This window comes from Bos javanicus, chromosome 22 (genome assembly GCF_032452875.1).
Source record: "Bos javanicus breed banteng chromosome 22, ARS-OSU_banteng_1.0, whole genome shotgun sequence".
In the NCBI taxonomy this organism is placed as follows: domain Eukaryota; kingdom Metazoa; phylum Chordata; class Mammalia; order Artiodactyla; family Bovidae; genus Bos; species Bos javanicus.
The window spans coordinates 47222251-47247986 of NC_083889.1; the positions used below are offsets into that span (position 1 = coordinate 47222251).

A 25736-nucleotide genomic window follows, 5' to 3' on the forward strand; every position below is an offset into this window, starting at 1 on the left:
GGAAATCCCATGGACAGAGGAGCCTGGTGGGCTATAGTCCATTGGGTCGCACAGAGTCAGACATGCCTGAGCACCTATGCATGTCCTGTTAACAGCCACTCCAAACAGAGGCTTCTAGACAGGCTGAGCGATGACAAGGTGATCCAGGCTCGAGGCCCCCCAGGGTGCCAGGCCCAGGCGATCAGTCTAAATTCTGGGCCCTGTGCACAGGCCAGAGGGCTCCCCGGGACACCTCTCCTTACCGGTGGCCTGCAAGGCAGCATTGAGTCACCTTGACATTCCTTTCTTGAACTCTGCTTTCTCAGCTCACAGGGCATTTATCCTACCCTAGCACAACTCCACACACCCCTGACTCTTACACTGGCAAACTGCAGGGACCAGCCTGGGGAGCCCCTGCGGGCATCCTGAGAGGCACGTGAAGCAGCAGAGCCCTCTTGGTGGAGGTTCAGCTCCAAAAGCTCATGAAAACCAGAGATAGCCCATGCCAGCCACTGCTCAACTGGGCGGGAGGCCCTACAGACAACCAACCTGTCTTGCAGGCCCACTGTACACCAGGCAGCCTGCTGGGCCTCCTGGTCTACCTGCTTCTGGGGAACATGGACACCTGCCATCTGCTCCAGATGGCCTTCCTCCCACATGCTGCCCGGGGCCAAACTCAAGTGTTCTAAGAGAAGGACAGGCTTCCCAGGTTAGCACCACCTCTAGCTTCCTCCTGGGTCAGGAGGAAGAAAGGAAAACTACCACCACCACCATTCAGAAAGCACCTTTCAGTTTTGAAAAGGGATCCACCTACGCCTGTCATCTTATTTGCTCTGCACAACCAGCTCTAATGCAGACAGTGACCTCTCTGGAGCTGAGCACATAGGAGTTCCATTGGTCACCCTGCCAGAGATCTGAATACATGGGCAGGAGAACAAATACAATGCATTTCACCTATTCACAATTATAAATAAAGAGGGCAGCCAGCTGCCCACTCAGGGTCCTTGACTCACAGAGGCAGCACCTGTGAACAGTGGAGACAATCATGACCACCCAAGGGAGAAAAGGCAGCGACAGGAGGGCAGCGGCACTCACGGGGCCCGGGGCTCAGCCCACCTGCACAGGAGCCATCCAGGACTGACAGCCCAGCACTGCTCTGTTCAGCAGCTTGTGTTTGGGGCTGTGAAATTCAATATTAACCATGGATATGGGTCTGACTGCACTTGCCCGCAGGACGCTGACAGCTGGGGAGAGACGGGCCTGGGCACCACCCAGCTGAACTTGTTACTATGCATGTAGATGGCAGACTCAGAGCCAATGTGTCTCATTTATTTCTGGTGACTGATCAGAGTCCTACCCCAAAACACACCTCATTCCTCAGCAAAGCCAGAAGTGGATATCCCTTAACCATCAGCAAAATGTCCACGTGTCCAAAATCAAGCTGCCAGCCAGGAGATGGCAGGAGCCGCTGCTTCATCTCTTTCCCCAGCCCATGGTCCTCGGGGTAACCCAGCTCTCTTGGCAGTACTGGTGATGCCACGTGTCCCCGAAAAGCAGCCGGCCCCTGCCCCTTCTCCGCAGGATGTGATTCTCCGGCCCTGGGATGGGAGTGCCTACCCTAGTGGCCACCACCAAGGCCCCAGCAGGGGCACTGGCAGACCAAGGCAAAGGTGGGGGAGAGGGGGGCAGTGAGGTGAGACAGGAGGAGGCATGGGCACCACCAACCCTCAGGCTCCTCAGAGCCCTGGGCCTTGGTAAGAGGCTTGGGCTCAAGTCCACTCAGCAGGCGGGCCCATCCTCCACCCTCAGAGAGCCTGTGACCCCATCTGGGGAGTGAGCCTGTCGAAACCATGTGCAGGACTTGCCCACCCATCAGGGCAGACCCCAAGCTCAAAGGCAATGATGATGTGCCTAGAAAGCCCCTCCTCAAGTGCTACAAACTGTGCGACCATGGAGCCTACACTGCCTCCCCTGTTCTCAGCACCGGAGCGCTTCTAGCCCTACCACGTGGCACGTGGATGAGGAAGAAAAGAAAACCAACAGCCTCTCCACCCAGGGGCCTGGTGTTGAGGACTGAAGGCCCCTGACCATGTCTGGCCCACCCCCCCAGGCTGGGGCAGGTGGACAGACACACTACCCTCTGCGAGCCTGGATCCCAAACAAAAAATCTGGCCTCACATGTAGGGGTGGGAGGTAGTAGGCGTCGCCTCGGAGACCTCCGGGAATCGTAGCCAACGGGCGAGTCGTCGTCCTCTGAGAAGCTTTGGGGGTGATGGTAGCCTCGAGGCCGCTCAAAGTCCAAGCTGCTGCCCAGGTACCAGTTATAGTAGCCGCAGCCGTAGCTTTGCCTGGTGGCCGAGAAGGCCAGGAGAGAGAGCAGGGGCACATGAGAGCCCAGTTAACAAGACCACATCCACAGTCTGCTCCCACCTCCTTGGCACAGCAGGACTAGCTAAGAACGCAGCCCTCGGCTCCACAGAAGATTCTAGAAGGAAGACAAGGGCTGCTACAAACACTTCGGAGGGCAGGACTGTGAGGAGCAAGGCGCGTGCTTTCCCTCCCTGGGCGGCCTCAGTCCCGGCTCAGATGTGGACTGTGGGTGCCTTGCAGGCTGCGCTAGCCCCACTTTCTCCCGGAAAACCCTCTCCCGAGGGGCTACCCGTGGCTAGGTGGTGGCGGCAGGATGGCGCCTGGGACAAGAAAATGCATGAAACACAGTCCCCACTCTCAGGGAGCAGAGCCAATACCCCATGCACGCAGAATTCTAATGCAGGCTGGAGAAGGTTAGCGCTGGAAGACAGGGCTTGGGGTGGGCCATGAGCTCTAGGGGTGGGGGTCCTTTCAGTTCCAGTCGAGGGAGGGAGGAGCAGGCCCTTGCAGGGGGTGGGGTCAGGCCAGCAGAGGTGGGGAAGAGGATCCAAGGCATGGTGCTCTGAGCCACGGCCCTGAAGAAGGAAACTGAGAATGCGGTTGGCTCAGAATCAGTGGTTCCCGAAGTCAGGCAACCCGAGGCCCACGGGAGGACAGGGTGGACAGTGGAGGGAGGGGGGTTCTGACTGTGGCCGGCCTGGAGCGTGAGGCTGGCATCTAACACCATCTCAGAGGTCAGAAGGGGCCTCACTGCACAAACACGTCCACTTGGATGGGCCCCATTCCCGGTGAGATGCAGTCCACGGGGAAGAGGTGCAGGCCTTTGTGCCCTGTACCACCTGCTGTCCATACATGTCCTACAGCAAATGTCCACTTTACCCCACCCATGCCTTCTCCAGGACAGAAGCCCAGGAGGCTCATCTGCTGAGTGATGCCCCTCTAACCTCTCGTCCCCTCACCTCCAGGAGAGACCTCCTTGATGGGAGCGAGAAGCAGGAGCTGTTCGTGAAACCCAGCCCAAGCTCTGGGCCGATGAGTCCCAGCCTTCAGGCCTGAAGGAATGGCCCCCACTCCACCACTCGCCGGCCTGGGGACCATGCCCCTGCTGCCAGGACAGTCCCCGGGCGATGGAGCCCTCACCTGCTCCCGGTGGGCGAGCTGTCATCCTCATAGTACTCCTCGCTGCTGAAATACTCCTGCTCCCCTGGGCAGTGGGGGTCCCTGAAGTAGCCGTGTATCTCCGGGTCCTCCCGGCAAATCGTCGGGAACTGCTCGTCTCCTGAGTCAGACCTGCAGTGGGGAGAGAGGGGCTGAGCGGCCGGGCGGGTGGTGGCAGCTCCTCTGGCCGTGCCTCGAGGTGGCCAGAGCATCTCTGCCCGCGGAGTGCTCCTGCCTCGGCGGGGATGGACTCTGCTGCTGCCTCTGGCAGTGGTGGTGGGCGTGTGTGTGTGTGCGTGCGTGCGGCTAGGTGTGCACACGCCTGTGTGGAGGGGTGTGTGTGTGTGTGTGTTGTAGGTGGGGGTGTGGGGGGAGTGTGTGTAGAGTGTGTGTGTATGGGGTGTGGGGGGTGTATGTGTGGGGGGAACTGTGTGGCTGTGTGTGGTGTGTGTGTGTGTGTGTATACACGTATATACCAGGGAGGGGTTTCTCTCTCGGCGCCTTGATGATTCTAGCACCAAACCACTACCCTCAGAGGCCTGCCTGGGAACCGAGAGAGTAGATGTAGTTTGGGCAAGGAACAAGAGAACAGACCTGGAGACCTGGAGCAATGGGCTCCCAGGCCGCCTGCTTGGGTCCCTGGGAGGCACAGGCACCAGGCCCAGGGTGATTTCAGAGCTTGGAGCCCCTGACCCAGCAAGGCTGACAGGAGCTTTGTGTCCCGGGGAAAGAGACTCTCCTGGACAACACTCGTTGCATTTTCCAAAGACGGCCCTGCCCCAGGACTGTCATGTGATGGGGCATGAAACCCAGAGGTCCTGGCCTCAGCCCTCAGCACAGGCAACCAGTGCTGTGCTGTCACTGCTCTCCAAACAGAAGACTCTGGGTCCCCCAAGCTCTTCACTCTCTCCCACCCTCCTCCAGCCCCACTGACTGCCCCCTTGATGATCACTAAACCCAGAGGTCATCGTCCCCACCCCCAACACAATGACCATCCTACCCACAAGTCCACTGGGCTCAACATGCAGGGAGCAGGGCCCTCTGCATGTAGGGAGATAAGGAAGGCCCTGCTCTTCAGGAGGTGAGGGGTCACGCTTTCACAAAGCCCCCACAAAAGGCTCAACCCCACAGAGCATAACGACTGCCCAGCTCCACAGGTCTGCTGCTGCCCCAGCACTGCGCTGAGGCCTGTGGGGCTACAGCTGTGGGCACGTGGCATGGGAATGTGGGCCCCTGGATGGTAACGCAGTCTCTGCAGATATGGATCTGAAAGCTCTGCATCCACAGCCCCGGGCCATACCAGCCTACACTACGCGAGCTGACTCCCAGGGCACAGTCACCTCCCAGCACTGGAGAGGCCCTCTGGTCCCACCGGGAGCACACAGTATTTAACACATCAACATAGGCAACAAGCACATACCTAATATAAGTTTCATAATAGCGGGTTCTATCCAGGAAAGGCATAACGTGGGAGGGAGGGAGAAAATAAAAGTTAAAATATTTCCAGCAAACTTTACACAAAGGATATATCAAGTTACTCCCCAGAGCCGGACTCAGCAAACTGTGGTTCCCAGGCCGAATATAGGCCGTCATCTGTTTCTGTATGACCCACAAGCTAGACTTTTTAAAGGACTGGCGTGCTGCAGTCCATGGGGGTGCAAAGAGTCAGACACGACCGAGCTACTGAACTGAACTGAAAGGACCGAAACAAAATCAAAGGAAGAAAAGTCATTTGTTGCATGTGTCTGTATGAAGCTGGCATTCTACTGTCCACAAAGAAAGCTGTATCAGGACGCAGCTGCACACGTGTCTCTGTACTATCCATGGCAGCTTTCTTGCTACAACAGCACAGTTGAGTAGTCACAGGAGAGACTGCGTGTGCTCCAACTCTAAAACGTTTACGCTCTGGCCCATTACAGAGCAAGTTTGCCAATCCCTGTCCCTGAGTCTGTGGGACAGTTGGGGAAGGTCGAGTTTGCAGATGCTGTGTTAAGGGGCAGGCTGCAAGCTGGCCTGTGGCCCTTTATCCTTTGGGACCATCACGTGGCCAGTGCCTGAAGAAGCTAGGACCTGAGGGCACTCACAGGTGCTCATGGAAGCGCCCACAGGGAATCTCCCGCCTCTGCTGGAGATGGAGTGAGCAAGAGCCGCCTGGGGCCGACACTACGTTACCAAGCGCAAACCCGTTTGAAATGTTACCTTTTAATACTGCACCTTCTGTGAGGCTCACGGCCATGCTTGTGGAAGGAATGATGCCCGTTTTCAGACACAAGCTCAAGGTTCCCAATGCTGGGCCGCTTTCCAGGGGCAGCTTTGCACATATTGGCATTATTGAGATTGGCATTTGTTGAGCTGGGAACTTGCTTTCCTATGGAATTATGGTTATGATGGTTATGACACACCGAATTTCCTGCTGGAGGAAACAGCGGTTTCTCAGTATCGCTTGCAGGTGGAATTGAAGGCCTTTGGACATGCAGGGGACGGTGGGTGGTATTGGTCTGCTGAAGGGAATCTCTCCTATCACTATTAACATGATTGACATGGTTTCCAAGCAGGGCACCATTTCTCTGCAAAATAATGGGAGACAACACCAGGTAATTTAACAAATATTTGATGCAGGCTAGCTATGTTAGGTCATATTTTTTTTTTTCTACACGAAAAACAAATTCTAGGTAAGCTCCGTAGGATCCCTGGGAAACAATCTGAGTGTCTCAGTGATCGGGGTGCCTGTGTGTAGCTGCTGGTCCCCCTGAAATGAGGAAGGTTACCGATTCCTGAGCTGGGGAGCAAGCACGTGGCTCTCACTCGAGGGGCTCTTCCAGTTGCTCCGAGGTAAGCGGACTTTCGCCCAGCAGGGCTGTCGGTGGCCCCAGCAGCTGAGGCCAGGCCGCAGGCATGTCTCTGGGCCAGGGGCTAGGAAGCAGAGGGCCAGCTGGCAGACCAAAGAGCCAGCCCGGTGGGGAGAGAGCAGGTAGGGAGGGCTGGCAGCTGCTAGAAGGACCCAGGATGCTCGTCCACAGCCAGTGGTTGTGGCCAAGCTCCTCCAAAGTGGCCAGTGTGCGGCAGAGGAGCAAGCTCAGAGCAGGAGGCCTGGCCCTGGAAAGGGTGCTGGGGGATGGGGAGCGTCTGCTGCGGGGGGTGAAGGCAGGGCCCATAAGCCCCTTAGGCCTGGGGGCTGCTGTGCGTCCTCCAGGCTCTCTTGCAGATCGTTAACTGCCCCAACTGGACTCCTGCCCTGCTATTTCCAAGTGGCCAGTGTGTAGCTAGGCGTGGAATAATTACTTTGAACACATCTTCTTCGTCTTCTCGTTTTGTTTCCTCTGGATCATCATCTTGCAAATCGCATGATATAGCACGCCGGATTTCTGGCCCAATGTCATGCAGTGTCCTTAATCCCGCCTAGATCAATGAGAACGGCAAAACCAGTTAGATGACACGGGTGGCCGGGGCGGGGGAGAGGGCGGGGGGCAGCCTGGGTCCTGGCTGTGCTCCTGCCTGAGTCAGTTGTGGGAAAGGAAGGTTTCTCCTGAGGACAGTCCAGGGGACTGACCACTTGTCTGAATGCCCCTGATGGTGTCCCTGTGGGCTCAGGGATATAGGGTGTGGTCGGGAGTTCAAGATGGCCCAGGCTGGGGTGCTTGAGGCCAGTAACCTTCTTTCCAAACACCTCCACTCGCAGGAAACAGGCCCTGGTTACCAATACTAGGGTCTGCCATGGCCAAGAACCCAGGCCCAGGTCTAAATGACAGTCCATGGAAGCATGGTGGCAGAGCGCCACCTCCCAGACCTCAGGTGGGGCGAGGGGCACAGCCTGGCTGCTCTCCAGTGCAGGTGGGCAAGGGCTCATTGACCGTGTTCCGGATGAGGGAGTTGAGTGCAGGGGCCAGAGGGCAAGCAAACCAAGCAGCCGTCCAGGCCAGTGGTTCTGCTTCAAAGCCATGGGAGTGAGGGAGTGACACAACACACCCGCAGCCACAGCACACTCAGGACCACAGCACAGTGGACAGACACACACGGACCTGGGCCACGTGCAGGGCCGGCTTCCGTGGCCCTGTGGGCACCATGGCCTGCAGCCTATGCTCAGGCTGAGAATGGCCGATGCTTGGGTCATCCTCTTGAAGACCACAAGACACTGAAAGGGGCTCCAGCCTCTGGAGGTGGTCTAAGACCAACCAGGTGAGCCCTTCAGGCCCCTCACAGACATCCTGCATTTCCCCAGGGCCCTTGCTACCAGCCTGCCTCACCCTGGGCCCCAGGTTCCCTCGGGACAGGGCCTGGAAAAGGCCTCCCATTGTACCTAACTGTGTTAGGGAAACATTTAAGATGCTTACAGACTATCTGTGGGCAAGGGGTAGCTCTTGGCTCCAAGAAAATTATGTTTTCACCAAAGACTTGGAGAAAACCGGCAAGCTTAATAGGGACAGTACCGTTACTCAATCCTTCGCCACAAAAACACTGGCATCTCAGAGAGGCATTTCCTCCCCACCCCTGGTCTAAGGTCACCCATCCTGTATCCAGGCAGCACCCCTTAAGGTGCTGGCAGTCTGTCTGCGCCTCAGTGACCGCTAAAGGTGTAAAGGACGTCCGGGGTCTGGCTGTGCGGGTCTCCATCTGCAGCTAATACTTCCCAATGTGAGGGCAGTGTGCAGAGAAGGGGGCCCTGCCCTGCCCTTCTTCCGCATGCCCTGGCAGTGGGTGGGTGTAGGACATAGACAAAGTGTCAGGACCACAACTGAGACACGCCTGGTAGTGGAGTGGGTGGGGTGGGGGTCAGAGAGGATGGTGGCCGCAGTCTTGCCAGATGCGGCAGGGCTGAGCCCCTCGTGTGGGAATGCTCAGATGGGCCTCCTGCAGATGCCAGTGGTGGGGGGCGGGGGGATGTTCATTTAGAACAGAAAGGTGCATGAAACCGCCCAAGAGGCTCCCGTGAAAATGGCCTTGTTCATTGCAGCCCTCGGCCTAGGAGAGGATCTTTTCAAAGATGGTGCACCAACCAGGCTGGGTCTGGTTTGAACCATTCTTTCAACATAGGAGCAGCAGACTTTTCCATTTTATGACCTGTGGGGGTGAAACTGTGGCCTGGAGTCAAATCTTTAAGGTTCCCAGCTAGGAATGCTGTGGTCTCACAGAATGACACAGGTGTTGCAGGTCCAAACCCAGAACACTCCGTGGTGTGGTAAGACTGCCCCTCGCTCACCTGTCCCTCTGATCACAGGCACAAGACACACACTCACACGTGCCCACAGGTACACATACAGGCACACACGTGCACACATGCATATACAGTCTCCCAGGACCCAAGCTTCCAGCACATCTGAGCCTGGGAAATCATTTCTCTTAGAGGCACACCCATACCACTCTCAGGGGGGCATCAAGAAGGCAACTCTAATGCCAAGTGGGTGAAAGCTCTTTCACAACAGAGCTGCAGGCCTGGGCAGCAAGGGCGAGCCCAGCGGTACTGAAGAGCCTGCAAGTCAGCCAGGCAGTGTTCTCTAGGGCACACTTATCAAGGAATGATACATTAAACCAGGGTTTCACCATCTGATTCTGGATCACTGGGAAGAAAAAGCTGTTACCCGCTCTGAGGCTCCCAAATAAGATGCCAGGTTTGAGACACCCACTGCCATTGCACAAAACACACACAGGTGACAAGGCACCGACTACACATCAGGTAAATTAGGTACCGTAATCCACATCCCAAGGCACTGTGGGCTGGGGACACTCTGTTTAAATAACAGCAGAGAGTCCTAATCACTGTCATTCAACTGACTGGACTAGGTCTGATTAGAAGAAATAGAAAACTATTTATTTGGATAATTTTTAACATCATCCTCTGTTGATGGTTTGACATTTCACTGAAATACACATATGACATAATTGCATAATAAAAACAAAAACTATCTCCAGCATGTCTTCAATGGTACACAGGATTAGGAGAGAGCAGTAAACAGACACAGGACAGAGATTTGTTTCCAACAGAAATCATGGAGAAAATTGAGAGGTGGCCCAGGAGGCCACTTCCAAAGACAAATAAAGACAACATGTTTATTAAAGAGACGTCAAAGGAGGAGAGAACGCAGCACTCTTCCCAGACAGGAAAGCAGAGGCTCAGAAATCACGGTTATAGTTCGCTTGCTCCACGGAGGAAGAAACATACCTTCTAAGAGTCAGGGATTGACTTCATTCTTTCACAGGGGGTCTAAGGAAGGACAGGTGGGGAGTGGGGTGGGAGGGGAGGGGCCACAGAGCAGGGAGGGTATCTGCCAGGGTTTGGAATGAGGGAAACACATGTTCCCAAACTTGAAGCGAAGCTTAAGCACAGCACCCTGAATTTATTACATATCACAAAACATGATAATGAAAAAATTTCTAGCACACATATCAAGCTAAAAGGTAGCTTAGGCTGCTCCAAAAATTCCATAGGCACAAGTTCCAATTCCGAAAGTGCAGAAATCTATCTTAAACCCTTGATAACGTTTTGTTTTTTTCCCCCACAGCCCTTAAAAAAAGAACATTTTTTCCCTTGAAATAAAACACTTTACAATCAGGAAAATTAACTATTCTTTCATATGTCATGTTTGTGTCTACCTCTATCAGCAAAATACTATTTTAATTTGAAATGTGGCCATTAGCATTTAAACCAACACAAAGCCATATAAAGTCATTCCAGTAACATCACAGAATTATGGTTTTGAATAAACACAGAATTGCTGCTATAAAATAGAAACATTATTGATTTAAGATGTCCAATCATATAAAATATTAAACAGAATCAAGCCTAGTTTCTGGTTGATTTTTAAATCCTAGATGCTCTCATATTTTTTTTAAAAAACAAAGAAATGTTGGCATTTTGCCTGTAGACTGCTGCTTTCAATGTTAGACACCATTTAATTGGAATTTTATAGATATTTACTCTAATGAATAAGTCTAAAAAAACACCCCCAAACTATAAAATCTATTTCTGAAGCAATTGCATTATGTTATGGTGTTCTAACCTCAAATAGGAACATTCACATACCTTCTTTTCTCTCACCCTCTTTCAGGGGTAAGTTTTTCCTACCTGGTGCGTTAGAAAAGCTCTCACTGCTCGCCTCCCTAAGCTAGCGTCATCACACACACCGGTGGTCTGCCAGCTCTCAGCACATAGAAACGCCCAAACCACCCCCTGAACCTACACTGTAACAGTGCAGATAAGAGATGTGGGTCTCCAGGTGGGACTGAGCCAGCCCATTCATCCTCGGGTGTGAGTGCCAGGCTTCCAGGCTTCAGCCCAAGAGCCCTTGCCGGGCAGAGCAGAGCCTGGTCTCTATCACAGGCAGGTCTCGCTCAGCCAGGGCTGGCCCTGCTCAGCCATCTCCTTCAAGGCGAGTTCTGGTTAACCCTTTAGCCGGATTCTTCCCTTCCCCAATCAGAAGGGATCATTTTAGACTAGCTCCCTCAACAGAAAAGAACTGGAGATTCAATTCTCTCAGAACACACCTGCTCATCCACAAGCGGTCCTCCGCCTCCCCCGCATGTCCACATGCACACTTATCACACACAGGCACACCCCTTCTTTTGTCATCGCTCTCCGCCTCTGAGTGTGGCCTTTGCGTCCATTATCAACATTATGAACAGCCCTCGAGTTATATATAAACATCAGGGGCTAGCATCATGAGCCCAGCACCCCCGTGAGTCATGCACAGTGATTCCAACCCTCACTGCAAAGTCAGGCATACAGCTACCATGTAAGTTACCCTCAGGGGGGACACTGCGCCGAATGCAGCGAGTCTGTTACCTTCACTTCAAAACATAAAGGAAACTTTAAATAAATTGCCTAAAGTGACCTATCACATTTCCCTGCAAACAATCTGACAGAGCTCTCTGTTTTAGTTCCACCTTGCTTCTTGGTTGTAGTTTTAACACCAGAAATGGGGAAACGCTTGCCAGTTTCCTGAAAACAGAGAGTTTTACTTAAAATGGGGCTTAGCAGAAGTCACCAGTCACGACTCCTATTCTGCTAGAATCTTTGCTGAGTGCTATCACACTCTTTATCCCACCACATCCTGGGAGGAAGGGTGTGGGTGGGGGGCCAGGATTATTCCCATGTGGTTAAGTGACCTGCCCACCCTAGTCAAGGCTCAACTAGCAGTCCTGATGCTCAAGCCTCCAGCGACACCATGCCAACCCCACGGTATTGGGTCTATGAAGAAGAATGCTGGGATCAAGCCGCGATCACGCGCTCACTCACGACTGTGATCACACACGACTATGATCACACACGACTGTGGCTGCCGCCCAATCATGGTGTGACCCTTCTTCCCACTAACCCAGCTGCGCTCTTGTATTACAGCTATGACAGACAATCACTCGGTACCATGAAAACTATCCTCAGTACACATTCTCATCTCCGCCATGCCACCCTCAGGAGCTGAGATCCTTACAATCACTTCGCTCTCACACACGAATTCAGGCCACCATTCTTCCAGAACAGCACGCATGCAGGGTATGACTCTTAGTCTGAACGCGGCTGGGACTGGGCACGGGCCTGGAAGGCAGGGAACGGTTCAGGGTAGGGCGAGATTATAAAAAGGCTCCAGCACCCTTTTCCTTTAGGGGGGTGGGCTCAGTCCCCTAGAGCAGCAGTTCTCAAAGTGCAGCCCAAGGACCCTGGGGCCCCTGAGACCCCTGCAGGAGGTCACTGTGATTTGCATGATAAGACAAGGATGCTTGTACGCCCTCATCCTCTCCCAGAAGCACACTGGGGTGTTCCAAAAGGCTGCTTGACCCCTGGGGATCTCATCTCTCCAGCATCTTTGTGCTTGCATATTCTGGGTTTTAAAAATCTGTTTAAATTCCTAATGTAGTAAATACTGATAGATAAGGGTCCTCAGTACTTAAGAGCATAAAAGGTTCCTGAGACCAAAACGTTTGAGAACTTGCAGCTAACCCACCCAGGGACAGGCCACAGCATCTCTTCCTTGGGTGCTGGGCTCTTCCCCATCCAGAACTCCTGTGAATCTTCAGGGTCTTTCTCTATACTTTCGGAAGAAATGCCCCCCCATGGCTTCTCTGAGTGAGCCTTTGGCATGGTTGGCCTTCACTGTGCCTTACAATGACCTATCCTCCCATTACCCCAAACAGCCCCCTCTCTGAGGGCTACGGTGTGCCATGGACAACGAATTAGCACAGCGTGTTAGGTAGTTCCCACCCATGGATGACTGAATTGTGACACGTTTGCGCTAAAGAGGGCTACGAGCTGGGTGTTATTCAACAACATGCCCCGATTTTAAAAAAAAAAAAAAAAATCACACCTTTTGCAATTACGTAATGTAATTTTCCTTATTTTCAGTAATTCTATCATCTCAAAGACTCGTGAAAATAAGAACCACTCTTCTCAGAGAGGAAAGATTCTACTTTTAAGAGCAGACAACTGAGTGCCCAATAACCCTGCGGATCCACTGAAGATTTAATTAGGTCACATCATAGAGTAAGTTATTTAAGAGCCCGAGGTCCAATCCTACACATGCTGTCCTACGATGGACTCTGGCCTGTGTCGTGTCTTCCATCCAGGAGCTTAGTTAAGAGTTTAGCACCATGGATTCTGGTGTCGGGCACCGAGTTTGCTGCGAGAGGCTGTCAGTCTCACACACTCCACTTGACTCGTCTCTCACAGCTTTTCTACATCCAAACCTTAGCAGAAGCTAAGATTTTAGGGAAAAGGAGAGAGGTGTCTACAGCTTGACTGTCGCCCAGGCTTCAGGGAAGCCTCGTTTGGAGCTGAGGCGGGAGGCGGCCCCTGCGATTCCTGACTGTCCTTAACCAACTGGCCTCAGCTACCAGCCACCACCTGGCCCACGTGGGGCAAGATTCTTGCATTTCCCTAAGTCCCACCTAGAAAGTTACCGTGTTCCAGTTTTTACTCATGTGGAAGGACCGTGGAGATATGTGTGTGGGGACACCAGCCTCAGGAATCGCTTAGGGCTCTTCTGTGGAGGCTCTGGTGCACAGACTTAGATTTAGAAGACAGGTGGTCACTTGAGGCCTCTGACATGGGGTGACACAATTGGGCGTGGGGGGTGAGCAAGTACATCCTTTCAGTGCTTAATAAACTTGACATCAGAGTAGGTGGGGGACAGAGGGGTCATTTGTGATGGTGGATACACTTCTCAGGTGCCCACAGGGCTGCTTCTTCTTCAGTTATGACACACCAAATACTTTATAACTGGTACATCCTGGGCACTACCCAGCCAGAGTGGAGGTGGGCCTTCAGACCAAACCTCCGCAAGCCCCAGAGGTCCCCACTAAGGCAGGCATTAGCCCTTCAGTGACTGACTCACAGAGGGGTTTGGAGTGGGCCTGGGGTGCCAGCAGGAGGTGAGGAGACTCAAGGTACCAGGGGCCACCACTGTCAGCATCCAGATGTACCTCAGCATCCTCACAGGGGTCACCCCCATGCCACGTCACCGCCCACAGTGCTGTGTCAGAAAGGCAGCCCTTTTCTCCCATCCCATGGACTCTGCTGTGAGGAAAACCCACCTCGAGCTCCTAGACGTCCAACAGTCTGTGCATGTCGAAGCAGAATCAGGGGCCAGGGCTGCTTCCCCAGTGGGACAAAGGTCAGAGCACAGAAGACAACACTGGAGCAGACCTCACGGCTGGGAGGGGCTGAGTCACGCACAGGACAGGCCCGGGGGACTTCTGCTTGCACCGCTCTTCCCCGTGGTGATATGGCTCCAGGAGCCGGGCTTCCCCACGCACCAGGGCTCCACGCCCCCCACACACGCACACACACACCTCCAATCTGCACAGACTGTGGCTTGTAACCCTTCTCTTCTCTAGACTCTTCAGGAACCTCGGGGTCTTACACTAAGGTTACTTTTGAATGCTGACTCCAAAACTCAGATTGACTCCTCTGGGCGTCTTGGGCTCAGGGTCAGGTGTACTGACCCCTCAACCACTGCTTGGAGTTGGCTGAGAATTTCAGATGGGGCCCCCTCGCAAAGCAACTTCTTGGGCAAAAATATACCCTTTGTGAGATGTGAGAAAACAACAACCTGAGTTACTTCTGTTTATATCTTTACACGTTTCCTAGATATCTCAAAAAGGGGGGAATTCTCTTTCTCGATGGATCACTACAAATACAGAACAGAACAAAAGATCAAAGAAAAACAAGAGTTTCTTAAAGTTCTGGTAGTAAACAGGCATATGATATTATTATTGTTGTAGTCTTAATAATAAGCAATTATACGTTCAAAGTGCTTTACAATCACTTAGCTATTCCTCACAACAGCCCTGTGAGGTAGGTCGACATTATTACCCCCATTTTACAGATGGGGAAACTGAGGCACAGAGAGGTTAAGTGTCTTGCCCAAGGTCACGCAGCAAGTGAACGCTGGCACTGGGACTAGAACCCAGGTCCCCTGACTCCCAGTGTCCTTGAAACTGGACCACACTGCTTCCAAAGAGGCATCCCCGGACTGGCTTTGAATTAGAGACGGACAATGTCGGATGAGGTTGGGGTGTGGTGGTGTTTCCCGCGGACGCGTTAAGATGGAACCTGAGGTGTCACCTGGGTTGGTCTGGGCATGCAGGTGTGTGTGTCAGTGTAAATGGGGGTGTCTGCGCTTCCTGTCCTGCCCCCGTCTCCCTGCACTGTGCACACGTCACTGCAGAGAGCTGAGTGGGATGGTCAGGATGGCCTGGCATATATAAAAAGAACTCTGTCGGCCCAGCGCCGAGGGGCCTGCCAGTCTTTGGTAGTTCGGGCAAACTAGGGATGCAGGACTTTGGAATGGAGTCAGCTGCCCACCTTAGGCAGGTCTGCTTAATCGTTTTTATTAATCTTTTTTTTTTTTTTTTACTGGCCAGCATCAGGAAGTTGTGTTCATTTCATTTCTCTTGGGGCGGCTGCCCCCTCCTTCGCTCTCTCTCACTCTTTCCCTTTCTCTGAGTCTCTGCTCGCAAGGGAAAACTGTTAAGCCCCGCTCGTTCCCTTTCACGAGAAGGAGCCACGTGAGCAGCATCCACGACAGGAGGCCACGGCCCCGCAGTTGAGCCACGGCCCCGCTTCCACCTTCCGGAAGAGTGCTTTGCTTGGAAGGGATCTCTCTGGGGCCTTGGGTTTGCTTTTTCCTGCATTTCTCCCGAAATGCTGTTTCAGTAGAAATAAGCCCACTTGAGACTTTTCCCTTTCAAGGCCTTAGCCACAAACGCCTTCCGACTAACGAGCTTGGTGCTGTAGCTCAGGCAGAAAATTCTAAAGCATCCGTTCAAGCATCTGAAACAAATGAATCAGCCAGTGAAATCTTATCTGTTAGCATCTGTTCTTCTCTTAGATTAAAAAAGAAAAAAAATAGCCTTTTTATGGCTTTAGATGGAATCATGCTTTAAAAAAAGTACAAAAAACCTTGCTAAGTTTTGAGACTAACACGACAGTTGTGAGATACGTGACAGGTCCGTGTCTGTGGAGTACCCCGATTTCCCTCTGGCTTATGCCTGAGTCCCTCCAAGGAGGCCGTGTGAGGGAGTCATTGGATCCGATCCACCGCCCACCTTTCCCCTGGGCCACCTACACCACCACCTGCCAGCTGGGGCTCAGGCTTTCACGTGAGAAAACCTGTCTAATTCTTTACAAGCCTGAAACCTAACTTTGAAACAGGTAAGAAAAAAAAAATATACAGCCCTCTCAAATCTTCCTGTCATGAAGATGGGCAGGCTCCCATTTTGGCTGAGCGGGAAACAGTCTCCCCCTCAGACTCTACCAGAGTGTCTCTGGCATAAAGGAAATCCTTGGACATTGAAAGAAAAAGAAATGAACAAAACTCTCCCCACTCTGGGACCTGTTCTCTTTTTCGATCCATGAGATACTGGGCTAATGCGTGTCTGGATCTTGTGGTCCTCATCTGGAAAGCCTGACGGGGCAGACTGTCTGCTGGGGAGGGGACAGAGTTTCCACGGCTGTGGACTTGTGTTCATTTAGTTGCTTGATCCAGGTGGAAATCTGCAGGTCACTGGGATGCAGCAACAATGGATGAAGAGCAAAGGCTGAGTTAAACTAAAGTGAATATGGCACGTAGGGGATGAGGGAGGAAAAAGAAAAAGCCTGATGCAGCTTCCCTCTGATCCCCTCTGGAGAGGGGCGGGAGAGAAGGCTGGCTTTACTGATGAAGATGGATGGACGGATGGAAACTGCACACTCATTCAGACCACAGAGGCCAGAGGACACCGGGTGCCGAGCTCCTGCCCACACGGGATCCAGGAGCGCCTCAAGTCACCCCCCCTTCATGGAGAAGGGGCCCTGCAGTTGGTCTGAACAGAGGGAGACCAGATGGAGCCCACGGGGCTGATAACCAGAGTGCAGCCGTGTGCCCGCCAAAGCCGCGTCACTGTGGGGGCAAAGAACGTGGGCCAGCTCTGACCCTGCTCAGACGGATGCACCCTGCGCGGCACAAGCAGCACTGGCCTACGTCCGTCTCGGGCGCTCACCCGAGGCTTGTGCTCCTCTTTTCATTAGCAGTTGAGCTGCTGGTCTACTGGCACCCCGACACAGGGAGGACCACCTCATCCCACTTGTTAATAGGCCACGCCCACTGTGAGGAGCTCCTCTGAGGACCTGTGTTCCTGTCCTAGTGACACGGCTCACTCATTTCTCCTCCTGCTGCCATCTGACCCTGTTTCCCTAACATCACATCTGCTCGTATTATTTCCTCAATTCAGAAAGGAAGTGCTTCGTCTTGCTAGTTAAGTGCAGAGTGACAGGATACATTTAAAGCCCTTCCTACAGCACAGGACCAAAAACGTAATGAGAACTATCCTTCACGGAGGCAAAATTTTTCTGTTTTCAATGCCTGCTGCAGAATCAAGTGCATTTTCCAGAGTATCTGTCAAGATTATGAAGACAACTTAATTTACTAGGCTGGGTACACAACATAAAGTATAGTCACAGCCTCAACTCCCAATGGAACCATGTGGAAATGTGCTGATGTTGGTACCTAACTGGAAATATTTTAATTTCACCAAGGAAATAAAACTTTCTACAAACAACAAAATGAAAAATGTCCAGGAGAAAAACATGACTGTGGGACAACGCAATAGTCTTTTAAGCCATGACGCATATGTGCAGCTTCAGCATCATTGGAACCTTTGACTTAAAGACTCAGTGAAACCCACCCCACTACGTGGTTATTAATTACATAGGCATGTGTTGTCATTCAGGTCTTAAAACATCCAAACACTATATCCAACCTCCAGAGCGAGCACTGAAGCCTTCTAACTAGGAAGCCTTGGGGACTCAGCAAAGGTATAACCCTGTCTTCAAGTGGTCATTGTACCTGCCTTCCATGGAAAAGGGAAATCTCTTCAGCACAGCACTACACCTTGGTTATTTATGATACATGATGACACAGCCATCCACGGAAGAGTATGTTTCCCCTTCCAGAAAAGTCAAGCCCCACCACACCCACCAACTAGAATCTGAGAACAGCAAGTGGTTTCCTGTAAGGGGGTGGGCACCACGACACCCTGGAATCTGGGCTGCTTTAGGGAGAAGCGTGCAGAAATGTGATCATCACTCCCTGCCTTTGCACCCAATTTGGCCACACCACCCTCTAGAACACATGGACCAGACCTGTTCAAGTTTGCAAATGCGTCTTTTCAGTTGACTGGCCTCTCTAAGGCTACGTGTGAGCTGTGCTCAGGAGAAGGGTTGTCATTTTTGCAAACTGGACAGGTCAGAGGTGACAGTGTTACTGAAAGTCCACAATCTGGGGCAACAGTCAGCTATTTGCGCCTCAGATTCACTAAGCTTCCTTTAGCAGATGTTCTTTGATAGATTCAGCATCCATCTTTCCCCCCTGTCCTACAGCTGTCTGGGCAAAGCCCAGGTCAAATCATGAATCCACAGGTCACTGTCACACAAGGTCATCTCCTAATCCACCGGGTGCACATACCTCACATTCCTCCCTTCATTCATCATCATTCACATTCATTCTCTCTCAGCAAGATCACAGACAAGCCTTCACTTTGGTAATTACCATCACTGAGAACACAAAACGATGCTGGGCATTTTCCCCGGAAAAAATGCAGAAGACTATTTCACATTGAACCTTACCCATACCAACAAGACCCAGTTTAAGACACACATGGTAAGAGGGACATAAAAGGCAAACATTCTGTGTCAAGCTACTCGGAGAGCAGAGATGACAGGGTGCGCGATTCATTTGCAGAGTTGTTTCTGACAGCTTGCCAACCTCTGTAGTTCCCTTTTTGTAGTCTCAGCATCTTTGCCTCACTCCTCCACCTGCTTTCTCCATCACTGCAACCACAGACTGCCCTTCCTAGCTCTCTTTTCACCGGTCTCCACCAGGACACCATTTCCCTACACACCTGCTTCCCACCAGGGCTCTGCGCTTATCGAGGGTTCTACACCCTTGAATACATGGACCAGAGGTTAAAACCAGAGGTTCCTAAAGCCACATTCCCCCTCCAGGAGACTGGGCAGTTGTAAGGACCAGAGGCTGGCTGGGTCACGAGAGAACAGCATTTGCACAGCAAGGCTCACAGCCACCAGGAGACGACACGTAGACACAGACACGCTGCACACACACACATGCTTACACACACACACACACACACACACACACACTAGGAGGTGATGGATGTTACTGAGATGGACCAAAAACCAACAAGCAGTGGGGTAAGAAATAAACAGAAACAAAACAAAGCACTTGCGTTCGGATGGAAAGCTGTTTCGTGGGCGGCCAGGGCCCGAGCCCAGGGCCGGGGGAAGGTGGGTGCCTGCTTGGAGGACGCTGCTGTTGGAGAAGCCCGGGGGAGACAGGGCGTGGGGCAGCTCTGGCTCCCCTCCCGCGAGGGGTGTGCCTTGGCCGCTGTCCTGGGGGGGGTCCTACCGCACGGGCCGGGCTGCGGTGGGCATGGATGCGGGGGCACAGAGGGTGCAGGGATGGGGAGGCACTTACCTGGTGGCCCAGAAATGGCTAGCCCACCTTTGGGGGAGTGTGCAGTATCTCAGTTTAAACAAAATCCTGGTGGTAACTGCTCAACCATGAATAGTCAGCTCTCTAGTGTTTCAATAAAGCTTGTAAAATTGTTAGTGAAAAAGAGAAAAAGACAAAAACAACAATTCACCTGTAGGGCAATTGTGCTGTTCTTCGCGGGGTATTTTCCCACCAGTCCTTGTTCTTTCCGTTTCTTGAATTTCCTAAAGTAGTCCTGTATCAGGAAAGTGGCATAGAACTTCCCCACGGTTACCTCATCATCTAAACGGAGAGACCAGACAGAGCTCTCCCGAATCAGCACATTTGCACCAAGAGCCTCAACACTTGCTTTGGGCAGGGAGGGGGCAGGGGCACTGAGCTCTCAGCTTAGGACACAGGAAACTAAATCTAGCGAAAAGCAAGATTGTGCAAAGCAGTTAAGCCTCAAAATTAGAGTCAGTTACATAAACTGATACTCAAAATTGCAGAAAATAATGGACTTGTCATGAGTTTCATAGAGCAGCGTATTAGTAACACCATGAAGTGCCATCTCGGTTATTGACTCAAAAGGAAAATTACAGAACAAAAAAAAAGGCTTCATGGGTCATAGTTTCACCCGTGCATAGGGATTTGCATGTGTAATTACCGCGAACACCAAGGACAATTAACCATCCAAACCCCAATGCCTGGAGAGAAAGATAGAGAACTCAGAAAGGTGACAGGCAAGCTCGGAAGGAGAGGCCGATTCCGAAAAGTGACTGCAGACCCAGATTTCCAAGTGCCCCCTTAATTCTCTGCCAGTAGCCTCCACATGCCGTGTCTCGGTTTGTAATTCAGAACTGCTTGTTTTCGATACTGCGAGTGACAGCTGCAGCTCACCTCAGAGCTGGCTGCCTTGTCTCTGCTTTGTTCAGAAGCAGCCCCACCGTGCGTGCCCGGGGAGCTGGGCCTCCGCTGAGCCTGATTAAAGGCGATGCATGAGGCAGAACAGTGGCTCTTGCTGTCTCCCAGGAAACCACCCTGGCAGTGCCGGTGTGCCCGGGGTCTCCACGAGGCCTGCTCTCCCAAGGTGCTCACCCCCACACCTGCCCAGGGTGCCCACGAGGCTGGTGACCAGTGACCATGGCTTGCAGAGGCTGGGGGAGAATGGCTGCCACCCTCAGGCTTTAGCACCGCTCGACTTGTGGCCAGGCTGCCCTTGCGACTCACGTGCCATCGAGGGTAGAGGCCCTGGCCTCTCTGGGCTTGTGTTCCCACCCACAAGTGAGCCTGAGCCTCTCAGGAGAAGCTGTGAGGATTCCAGGACAAGAGGCCTGTAGGGCGCTCTGGGCAGTCTAAGTGCCGGGGGCCGGGTGACGGTGGACCACTGCCATCAGAACCACTGTTATCTAACAGCTCTCCAATAGTGCACCTACTGAAATAGGACAAGAACCACGACAGGGTGCGGGACACCGGAACCCTCATTGGGGGTGTGCCCGGGGGGTGCATTTCCTGCCTGTGTGGGGACGGATGTCCGCGACTGGACACTGCTGGGCCACTCTGGGCTGCCTGCCCCCAACTTCCTTGTCAGAAGCTGCTCAGGGTTACTGTGTGAGAGGATGCCTGGGGGTGGTCGGCCTGGAGAAGTGTGTCACAGTCCTTCTAAACCCAAGCCAGGCAAGTCCCACAGCAGCGCAGGGGTCACCCCAGCGAACCTCGGCCTTTGGGCAGCGATGAAACCCAGGGCCCTCATCGGTCTAGGGCTGGTCCAAATGGTCTAACAATGCCCTGTGCAGAGGCAGGGAGGTGAGAGGCGAGTGGACAGAGGTTCCATGACTTGCTCCAGGCCAGGTGAGCTGGGAGATGGGCCTCCCAGACCTGGGTTCTCATTCTCCACCCCACTGACTCCCTGAGGGATGGCCCAGCTCCACCCCAAGAGCCTCCTGGTGCTGTGGGGCTGCCTCTCCCCAGGGAAGTCTACCTCTCCACCAGGCCACATGCAGGAGGCGGACCAACTGCGGCCCGACAATCCCAGGGTCAGCCAGCCTCTGCCAGTCAGAGTCCCTAGTCTCCCCTGTGGGCTCCCACAAAAACACCGGCCATACTCACAGGAAGCCCATCTCATCCCTCGCTGGGGTGCTTCCAGCAAAAGCAGGCCTAACTGCTCTCCCCCTTCAGCCTGGATGGTGCTAGCCTAGAGGGCCCAAGGGGGCTCCTATGGGAGAGTCCTGGCTCTCCCTGGCCCAGAACCTGGGTGGGGCAGTGGCGGGGTGGTGGTCGCTGTACTCAGTGAAGAGGGTGGATCGTGTTTCTGCCCAAGGGGCAGCTCCAGGGCGGAGGTGCCCACCTAGGGCTCTGCAAGCAGGGCCTCCAAGGGCTACCTGACCTTCTGCACTGAGATGCTGAGCTACTGAGACCAGGCTCAGGAAGAGTCTTAAGACAGCAAACTCACAGCTACAGCAGGACAGAGAAAGAAGGAAAAGGAGTGAGTGCAGGGAGGCCGGCTGGGCCCGGGACCTCAGAGAGCGATGGGGTCACCGCTCTGAACGCTCCTCAGGGGAAAGGAGCCAAAGATTCAGGTCCAGGAGCGAAGGTCCGAAGACAGAAGAGCCCCTGGGAGGACAGGGGAAGAGCCATGACTCGGCAGGAGGCCACAGCGGCGCTGAGAACACGAGCAAGATCCGGATGGGAAACGAGACACCTCAGCATGGACAGAGCGGACAGGCTGTCCCCACAGCCAGAGGCAGCGCCGGAGCCCGGCATTCTGGCCTGGCTCTCAGGCTCATTCCTGAGCATCACCTCATCAAGCTCCCGATGAGCTGGGGGCGCCTCACATCACCCCTGTGCTGGCAAGGCCTTTTAAGATGGGCCCTGACTCTGCTTTCCCACCAGGGCTGTAAGGGTTCCCTGAGTGCCCCACAAAGGCCAGTCCCAGGTGCCGGGCTAGCCTGGCTCAGTCTGCTGCCCTCTGGCCAGATTACCGTGGACACCGAGTCCCTCCGCCATGGGAGCTACCCACGCGCTGGCCCAGAGGGTCGTAAATATATCCCCCTTCTCTAAGTGCTCCACGGGATGGGAAAGGCTCATCTACTGGGAAGGTAAGAGGAAAGACAAAGAGGCAAAGGGTGAACGCAGATGCTACAACCCTGCCCAGCAACTCAACCAGAGCCTCTGCCCTAAAGCCTAAAGTCTCCACCTTCGGAAATTCAGTGACAAGAGCCCTTATTTGACATCAGCCTGGATAAGCTCTATGCTTGGCACATCCACCACCTGGGCCATAGAACTTCTTGAGCATCCCATCCCTACTAAGGTGCTGTTTCCTTTCCAGGTTTTCCAGGGCTCTGACTGCCATTTTGGAAGAGATTAACCCTTGTCACCCTATCCCCCAATCCACGTTAAGAAATGCAGAGAGAAAAGCAGGGCCCACCATTGGGCCAGGAAAGAGGAAGACTATGTAGCCTTCAAGAAAAGCCTAGTAGGGCTACAAGCTGATCAAAGGAAGGGAGGCAAATTCCAGACCCCTTTTTTTTCTTGGTGAAATAGAAACAAATGAAGTTCCACAGAAATGTGAATGACTCTCCCCAGGTGAGCCTTGCCAGGATGGCACTGATGTGAGAGATTGGGCTGTAGGGAGGGTGGTGCATCAAGAGAGGTGAGACGGGGGGGGCGGGGCCTGCGAGGAAGGTTCCCCCGAGACAGGTACAGCCCACTATTCTGAAGCATGCATCTGCATCGTGAGAAATATGTAGGGGAATACAGTTGGCAAGAGATAACTCCGATTCCATGCCACCACCCTAAAACAGAATTGCTTCAGAATATTCTGAAAGACTGAGACTCGAAAGGAATGGAGGCTGCAGAAAAAGCTCAAGCACATTGTTACAACAATTTAAGAAAAGCAATTCGTCTCAGCCATGCGAACACCTGGGTGTGCAGCTAAAAAGAAAAGAACGGAAACCAAAGAGCTGTTTTAAAGGTGCAGGGTCAGTTCTCCTGTGGGGAGCCAGGCACCTCTCTCTGGGTGGGAGTTTTTGTTTGGTTCTGTTGGTGTTTTGTCTTGCACGCTTTCCCTTAATCATTTCTTGGTGGGTCCTCTTTCCCAGCTCTGAGCTGTTGGCCCTGCCAGCTCTGGGTGGCTCCCTCCAGCAACAAGAGCTCACAGTGCTTCTGGCTTCACGTGGGGAACAGAGCTGGCCAGCAAGCTGCACTATCCCCCAGGATCCAGAGGTTGCCACTTTCTCAAAAGGAGAGGCCACTGTCCTGGCCTGGGGTTCCAGACTCAGCTTTCAGACCTGAGCCAGCCCCACTGGGAGTGACGCAATTCAGTTTGTTACAAAACACACCAAACATTTCTAACACACCCGGGGCTGAGGGGGTAGAGGCCGGGTGTGTTCGCACTGAGCAGACGGATCCTGCACCTTTAAAACTCGAAAATGAAAGTCAAAACACAACCACCTCCACTTTTAAGTCAATGTGTACTTAAACAAAAATGGAAAAACAGTATCTGGATTATATATATATGTGTGTTATATATATATAAGTCTGAGAAAAGTTTAGTCAGTTATTTTATGATAAACAACAAAAAGAAATAAGCATGCCTGTTAGTTCCATCTCTACTCTAAATTCTAATTAAAGGGACGTTTGGGTAATAGATCTAGTCTTAGAGCATTTCAAAAATACCATTTTTCAAAAGCTTTTTTTTGTGAGACATTTTCAACAACATGTTGAAGGATATATGGAAACTAGTTTTAAGTACTTCATTTTGGGCAACTCCCCCCTCCCCCCCCAAAAAACACAGGCTTTTGGTTTAGAGGCCCCAAGCTTGTTCTCCTAACATGACTTCCTCCACCCACAAGAGAACCTCTGCTTCAGCGATCTGGGTCTCAGTTTCCTTCTCACTGAAGCCTCTCCTTTGTCTGGAATGGTCTTCACGTTACCACAAATCATTACACTGATGGCCATAAGGGCCTTCTTTAGCTGCTGGCCTCGATGTTCTGGCTGGTACCTCAAGCCTTCTGCAAACACGCTGGGATTCCTGGAGACTAGCAGTGAAACCAACATGTTGGTCAAGAGCTACTTAGGAAATAAATTGCACTGACCCCCAGCTGGAGGAACAACTTGGTCAAGTAGCTTCATGCTGGTTTTCTTCCAAATTTTCTTGATCACAGCTCGGAGTTCTTCATTAGCTTGTTCCAGGTTGCCTGGATTCAAAATGCAAGAGAGGCAAATGAGCCTCGTTTCTTTTCCCCTGCAACGCCTCTCTGTTCTCACCAGAGCTGCCGGTGGCACGAGTCACCTCTGAGCTCTCTGGGACAAAGTGAGCATGAAGGGAGGAGAGAAAGGTGGAGGAGGCTGGCCTGGCCAGAGGGCCCAGCACAGACATCCTGATTCCATGCACCACCCCGGCCCCTGGGGGGGCTTCTGACAAGAACAGGTCCACGTGAGAATTAAGGTGGGACATGGCCTCCCCGTCCTCTTCTCCCACCTGTCCCGCTTCCAGGAAGGGCTCACCTTCAGTCTTGATTTTAAGAGCCGTTCGAACCAGAGCAAACAGAGTTGCATTAAACATGACTGTCCCATCACTGTTGAGTGGCATGTTCATAGCAACTAGTCTCTGTAAACAGAAAGAAAAGTCCCTTGATAGAATGCAAACAACCGAGGACAGCTGCAGTCCATTCCATTTATTTTCTGTTTATTCTCTCCAGCTCCTTTCTAATGGCTCCTTGATTCAAGTTAATGGCCATTGAGGGGCACCTACCGTTTGAGGGGCTCTGAGATGACAAAGCACAAATGCTGGCACTCAGATAACGTGTTTTTTTTTAACTGTTTAGTCCCCTACTATTCATGCATTCCTCTCCCCTTCTCATCAGCTGGCTCCCCTGTGCCTTGGGGTCAAGCCTCCATGCTGGGCACATCTTTAAAGGCTGTTTGGGGGTAAAATGATATACCAGGTATGATGAGCCAGGCACAGAGTCTGAGACAAAGGTCCTCAACCAATGAAGCCCATTACTTTTCCTAACTTGGGGAGTGTCCTTCAAGGACCCTTCCCCGGAGACACCACTGTGGAGGGTTTTGTACAAGTCCATGTGGTTCCTCCGAGGGTTTGGCCTTGCAGAGCTGGATCCCCATGTCCTGCTCCTGCCTTCCCTCTCTTTACCCTTGTAACACCAGCACTGAGAGCCGGAGAGGACCAGGATGAGAGAAAACACCCTCTCTGGCCCCAGCTGATGCAGATGACATGCCCAGAGCCAAGTGCTGTGCCAGGGTTAAAGGATA

General features: G+C 52.7%; 1 protein-coding gene across 22 annotated transcripts in view; it reads right to left on the reverse strand.

Moving 5' to 3' along the window:
- Window positions 1-25736, reverse strand: part of CACNA1D (calcium voltage-gated channel subunit alpha1 D) — a 362663-nt gene that overhangs the window by 27294 nt on the left and 309633 nt on the right. For 17 of the 22 annotated variants that reach the window (XM_061396674.1, XM_061396665.1, XM_061396667.1 and 14 more), the window contains 8 exons: window positions 24972-25074; window positions 24560-24661; window positions 19636-19766; window positions 6790-6906; window positions 5707-6074; window positions 4928-4954; window positions 3490-3639; window positions 2158-2327 (listed from right to left, as the gene is read on the reverse strand). In XM_061396674.1, coding sequence (XP_061252658.1) covers window positions 2158-2327; window positions 3490-3639; window positions 4928-4954; window positions 5707-6074; window positions 6790-6906; window positions 19636-19766; window positions 24560-24661; window positions 24972-25074 — 1168 coding nt within the window. Of the gene's footprint in view, window positions 1-2157; window positions 2328-3489; window positions 3640-4927; window positions 4955-5706; window positions 6075-6789; window positions 6907-19635; window positions 19767-24559; window positions 24662-24971; window positions 25075-25736 lie in introns of those variants that run through there. The other 5 variants (XM_061396662.1, XM_061396669.1, XM_061396670.1 and 2 more) reach the window with 4 other exon arrangements.